At 50.0% G+C, this 6,082-nt stretch overlaps 1 protein-coding gene across 1 annotated transcript; it reads right to left on the bottom strand.

The window, feature by feature from the left end:
* Window positions 1–3,404: 3,404 nt before the first annotated feature.
* Window positions 3,405–4,740, bottom strand: LOC122925514 (extensin-like). Its single transcript, XM_044276868.1, has 2 exons — window positions 4,696–4,740; window positions 3,405–4,643 (listed from the first exon to the last, which is right to left on the bottom strand). Exons 1-2 carry the CDS (start codon window positions 4,738–4,740, stop codon window positions 3,405–3,407), a joined length of 1,284 nt encoding a protein of 427 aa, XP_044132803.1.
* Between the last annotated feature and the right edge of the window lie 1,342 nt (window positions 4,741–6,082).

Raw genomic sequence — 6,082 nt, forward strand, 5'->3', positions numbered from 1 at the left:
GACCTGAGGTAGTTGGTACACTAGGACGTGTGGATGTGGCAGAACGGCCACGTCCTCTCCCAGCACCAGAGGGTCCACTAACACCACCACGACCATGTCCACGTCCGCGTCCCTTACTAGATGTTTTCCTCATTGTTATGGTTCACCACAACAACAAAAATATTATTTGGCCCAATGTATTGTATTCAAATTCAGCGGGATATAAATTTGAGGCCTAGTATTTAGGCGCTGGGTGACAGGTATGGATTTAGTGACAGAATTAGACTTGGAAATGCACAGTAGCGTGTGTGTGAAGTTATTCTGAATGACCCAATGTGCACCTTGAATATTATATACCCTTTTAGGGATAGATTTCAAATAGCTCTGATATAGCAGAAACCACTAAATTATGAAATTGCTAAATTGGGAATTGTATTTCAACCCAGAACAAAAAATGTGCTTTGACGGACACTAAATAACTTTCCCAGCCACAACAGGACAGCGTTAACGAGAGATTTAGCTGGATATAAACTTGAGGCCTAGTATTTAGGCGCTGGGTGACCGGTATGGATTTAGTGACAGAATTAGACTGGGATATGGCCAAAAAATAACCACACTATTGCTGGTTAAATGCACTTGGTGACGGGCGCAGCTTGCCCCTGATGTAGTATATGGCCAAAAAATGAACAGACTATTGCTGGTTAAATGCACTTGGTGTCACAGCTTCACCCTGATGTAGGCTTTAGCCAAAAAACAACCACACCATTGAGGGTTAAATGCACTTGGTCGCAGCTTGGATGCACTTGGTCGCAGCACCGCACAAGACACAAAATGGCCGCCGATCACCCCAGAAAAAAGTGACTGACAAACGGTCTGGGCAGCCTAAAAACAGTGAGCAATTGAGTATCAGCAGCTCAATGATCCACAGCTGCAGATCGATCAATAATCAAGTCCTTTGGAGCAGTTAATCAGCCTAATCTCGCCCTACTGTCACAGCTGCAACCTCTCCCTACGCTAATCAGAGCAGAGTGACGGGCGGCGCTATGTGACTCCAGCTTAAATAGAGGCTGGGTCACATGGTGCTCTGGCCAATCACAGCCATGCCAATAGTAGGCATGGCTGTGACGGCCTCTTTGCAGCCTTTCAAAAAGCGCCAAGAAAGCGTCACAAAAGCGCCAAGAAAGCGACGAACACCGAACCCGGACTTTTACGAAAATGTCCGGGTTCGGGTCCGTGTCACGGACACCCCAAAATTCGGTACGAACCCGAACTATACAGTCCGGGTTCGCTCATCCCTAGTTATAATTAGATAAACTATTGATAGTTCATATTGGATGTACCATTTTGCTGACACACTTGTAACATATAATCAAATGCATCCGGATAAAAGATGTGAAACATGTGGGCAGGGGTAGCTCTTGGGTTTTAGTAACAGTTTATAAAAAGGCTCTTTGTCATGACTGACATACGGTATCTACCTAATCAAATCATCCAGATAAAACATGAGGCAAGGCTTCCGGTTCCAGCACGCGCGGATGCGGGCAGGAGAGTAAAGAGCTCCGCTACCCACCGCCCGATACTCCGGGAAGACGCAACATTACGGGGCCTTATACCCCCTCACAACACCCACCGCAAGTCCGGTGTCTTCTTCATGGACAGTTTTGTCCAAAAGAGCGGCTCCCATCAGCAATCCCCGGCAGTACCCCAGCCTGCAGACAAGGAGCAGAGGAGCAAGATGGTGGCCGCAAGTGAGAGAGGCAGCAGGCTTACCAGGTCAGCGTCGCAGCCGCCCCAGCGCTCACAGGCAGAGCAGGCTCTCAATGGGGAGGACAGGGAGATACCCCCAGAGCCAGAATTAACAATTTCATGTAAAACCATGGCCATAGAAGTTGTTGGCGCCTGATATTAAAGCGGCAGCATTGCAGCAAATTCATAGTGACATTCAAAACCATGCGGGGCAAATAGCAAAACTAGAGCAAAGGCTTTCAAAGGCGGAAGATGAGTTGGAGAAGTCCAGCTCCCAAACCAGTGAGGCATTTCAAATAAGTCAAGCCCTTAAGGAAAAGGTAAATGACATGGTAAACCGCTCCAGGAGGAGCAATTTGCGAATCATAGGTATTCCTGAATCAGTTCCCTCGCAGCATTTGGTTAAGCTATGTGAGACATCCCTCAAGCCCTGGGACTCCAGGGTACCTTTACAGTGGAAAGAGCTCAGAGGCTGGGTCCATGGAGACCTCCGGAGGAAGATCAGAATTTTAGCAGACCTAGATCGGTCATTGTTAAATATTTAAATTACGCAGCGAAAGAGGAAATCCTTCGAGGATATAGAAAAAGCAAACGTCCTCTGAATGTGCGGGACTATAAGCTTCTACTATTTAGCGACTATTCTGCAGAGGTGACGAGGAACAGGAGAGCTTTCTCTTCCATTTGTTCTTCTTTGGTTGCACGGAAAACAAAATTCGCACTCCTTTACCCAGCCACTCTGCGGATTTTTCGGAGTTGAGGGAGGAATAAGTTTGGAATGTTGAGAATATATGGAAGGAACAACGGCTTCACGAAGTTCTGCGCGAAAAATCTATAAGTTAACGTTGTGTTTAACAGATTTTGTTGGGTTTGGGGAAGGGCAGGGGTTATGGGGGAGTTTGGAATCTTGTCATTGTCTTTTCAAATGTCTGTTGTGTGGTCAGCTGTGGATGATTCTGTTCCTCGGGGTGCTATTGCTATTAAACGCGATTATTGTATCACAAACATGCGGATAGCCAGGTGGAATGTCAATGAATATACCACTTCTCCAAGAGATTCACCTTGAGGAACAGGATTTTTGGAGATGCGGAAGCTGTGGGTGGGACAGGAGGTGGGCTCCCCTTCATAAGATAGAAAAGCAGGGGTACTCATTCTCTTACATAAACATCTGACATGGGAGGTCAAATCTACAAAAGGTTGATGTGGAGGGTAGAATGGCAAAAGTGATTTTAACCTCTCCATTAGGTCAATTGACCATCTATAATATATACTCCCCCAATACAGCCCAACCGTTTTTTTATTGTAAACTAGAAGTGACTTTACTTCAGGAGGAGAGAGGACAGTTAATTGTGGGAGGGGATTTCAACAGGGTGCATGACGAAAGGGAAGATAGGAGACATCGGGTGAAGAAACAGCATTTAAACCCTAAGGGAGCCCACATGTTATTCCCTTTTTTGCAGACGACAGGTTTGGTAGATGCGTGGAGGTATTATCACCCCGAGGGGAGGGAATTTTCATATTATTCCCACGCCTAGCTCTCCTGGTCGCAATTGGACTATTTTCTCGTCGCACCAGAGGTGGCAACCACAGTCCAGGAAGTGGAAATCTCTGGTCCTCCTACTCCTCCTCCCCAGGCCAGCCAGCATCTTTCACCCACAATGAGCATGGAACGGTTTGCCAGATTAGCAGTCATTGGGAGGATGGAGCTTCAGAAACCGTGAGCTTAATGGAGGAGGATGGGGCTTCAGAAACAGTGAGCCCAGTGGTGGTGGAGGGTTCTTCAGGAACCGTGAGCCCAGTGGTGGTGGAGGGTTCTTCAGGAACCGTGAGCCCAGTGGTGGTGGAGGGTTCTTCAGGAACCGTGAGCCCAGTGGTGGTGGAGGGTTCTTCAGGAACCGTGAGCCCAGTGGTGGTGGAGGGTTCTTCAGGAACCGTGAGCCCAGTGGTGGTGGAGGGTTCTTCAGGAACCGTGAGCCCAGTGGTGGTGGAGGGTTCTTCAGGAACCGTGAGCCCAGTGGTGGTGGAGGGTTCTTCAGGAACCGTGAGCCCAGTGGTGGTGGAGGGTTCTTCAGGAACCGTGAGCCCAGTGGTGGTGGAGGGTTCTTCAGGAACCGTGAGCCCAGTGGTGGTGGAGGGTTCTTCAGGAACCGTGAGCCCAGTGGTGGTGGAGGGTTCTTCAGGAACCGTGAGCCCAGTGGTGGTGGAGGGTTCTTCAGGAACCGTGAGCCCAGTGGTGGTGGAGGGTTCTTCAGGAACCGTGAGCCCAGTGGTGGTGGAGGGTTCTTCAGGAACCGTGAGCCCAGTGGTGGTGGAGGGTTCTTCAGGAACCGTGAGCCCAGTGGTGGTGGAGGGTTCTTCAGGAACCGTGAGCCCAGTGGTGGTGGAGGGTTCTTCAGGAACCGTGAGCCCAGTGGTGGTGGAGGGTTCTTCAGGAACCTTGAGCCCAGTGGTGGTGGAGGGTTCTTCAGGAACCGTGAGCCCAGTGGTGGTGGAGGGTTCTTCAGGAACCGTGAGCCCAGTGGTGGTGGAGGGTTCTTCAGGAACCGTGAGCCCAGTGGTGGTGGAGGGTTCTTCAGGAACCGTGAGCCCAGTGGTGGTGGAGGGTTCTTCAGGAACCGTGAGCCCAGTGGTGGTGGAGGGTTCTTCAGGAACCGTGAGCCCAGTGATGGTGGAGGGTTCTTCAGGAACAGTGAGCCCAGTGATGGTGGAGGGTTCTTCAGGAACAGTGAGCCCAGTGGTGGTGGAGGGTTCTTCAGGAACCGTGAGCCCAGTGGTGGTCGAGGGTTCTTCAGGAACAGTGAGCCCAGTGATGGTGGAGGGTTCTTCAGGAACCGTGAGCCCAGTGGTGGTCGAGGGTTCTTCAGGAACCGTGAGCCTAGTGGAGGCGGATCTGGCCCCTTCAGGAACCGTGGACCTATTATCTGTAACCGAGTATCCAGATGAAAACGATGATGAGAATTTCTTTCAACGCACTCCCAGGTGGGTACACGACCCTCGGTGGTGAACCTTGACTTTCATGGTCGAACCGTGACTGTTTCCCCTTTCTCATCATCCTCTTCCCCTGCCTCTAGGACTTAAAGACAGAAGGTGGATGCGGTTGTCCGGTTCCTATAGTTTATAAACCCACAACATGCCTGCCTAGACTTTGTCAGCGACATGGAGAATGTTCGCTCTTACTTTGACAAGCTCTTAGAAGCCAAGCTCTCACCAGACTCGGCTCAAATGCATCCAGTGTATCCGGCGCTTCGTAAAGTACAACATGCGTTCCACCAACCTTTCCATCAAGCAGCCTGACCTGTACAAGGCGTGCAAGTTCTTCCTCACTGCCACCGAAGACATTCAGAAGATCCTGTCCAAGGGGCTCTCAAGAGACCGTGTCGACAGGAGGTGAATGTGGGGCCAGGGGTAGTACTGGGATGGTGGAGCCATTTGTTGGTCCTCCCCCACTCTCCGTTAGTGAGTACCTAACTTCTCTGGTCTTCTTTCTCCCCTCGTCTTAGGTACACAACCTTGAGCCAAAAAACACCCAGCCCATCCGATTGCCGAGCAGTCCTCAGGGACGCCAAGAGCATATTCTTGAAGTGCATAGACCAAGCCCGGGCGAACTGCGCAACCTCCTATCAACAAACAGAAATCATCCTTTACCTAGAGAGCCTTCTTGTCTTGAAGCATCTTCAGCGACCAGGGGTAGTCCAAAACATGACTGTAAGCCGCTTTTCTGGTTTAGTATGTGGGGTTCTTTTTCACCACTTGTCGCTCCTCATGTCTCCTTCTCCTTGCAGGTGGGAGAGTGGGAATGGAGGATGCACCATGAGTACGAAGGTGAAAAACTATGTGTGATCGGTTTAAGAACCCACAAAACCTCTACTCAACAAGTTGCTGCTTTCACGCTGGATAAGGATGAAGAGTCGGTGAATATGGGCAGATGCCCCTTGTGAGTTCCCAGACGTTATTCAGCTGCCACCCCCTGCCATTTAAACATTTTGTACCCTTGTTCTCTCCCCAGTGGTTCCAAGCCTACTATGAAAAAGTCCGGTCATTGCTAACCAAAAGTGATACAGACGATCTAAAGACTAAATTCTTCCTTTCTTCACTGGCAACTGAGAGACATAGTGTTTCACGAGCCATCAAGAGCTACCAATCATAGTGAGTAGTGCCCAAGTCATCCCCGCTCTCTGTCTCTTTGTTGCCCGGATCTTCAGCTTATTCTCCCCTTTGTTCCCAGGTATTACCTCCCCGATATCTCCAGTCAGGTGGTCAGGAAGGTCTGTGAAACTTGGACGCTTGCAAGGTACACTGATCCTGAAAAGTCTCTGTTTGCCAAGTACTTGGCACACACAAACTCCACTGTGGACAGGCA

Source organism: Bufo gargarizans, chromosome 2 (assembly GCF_014858855.1).
Source record: "Bufo gargarizans isolate SCDJY-AF-19 chromosome 2, ASM1485885v1, whole genome shotgun sequence".
Taxonomy (NCBI): Eukaryota; Metazoa; Chordata; class Amphibia; order Anura; family Bufonidae; genus Bufo; species Bufo gargarizans.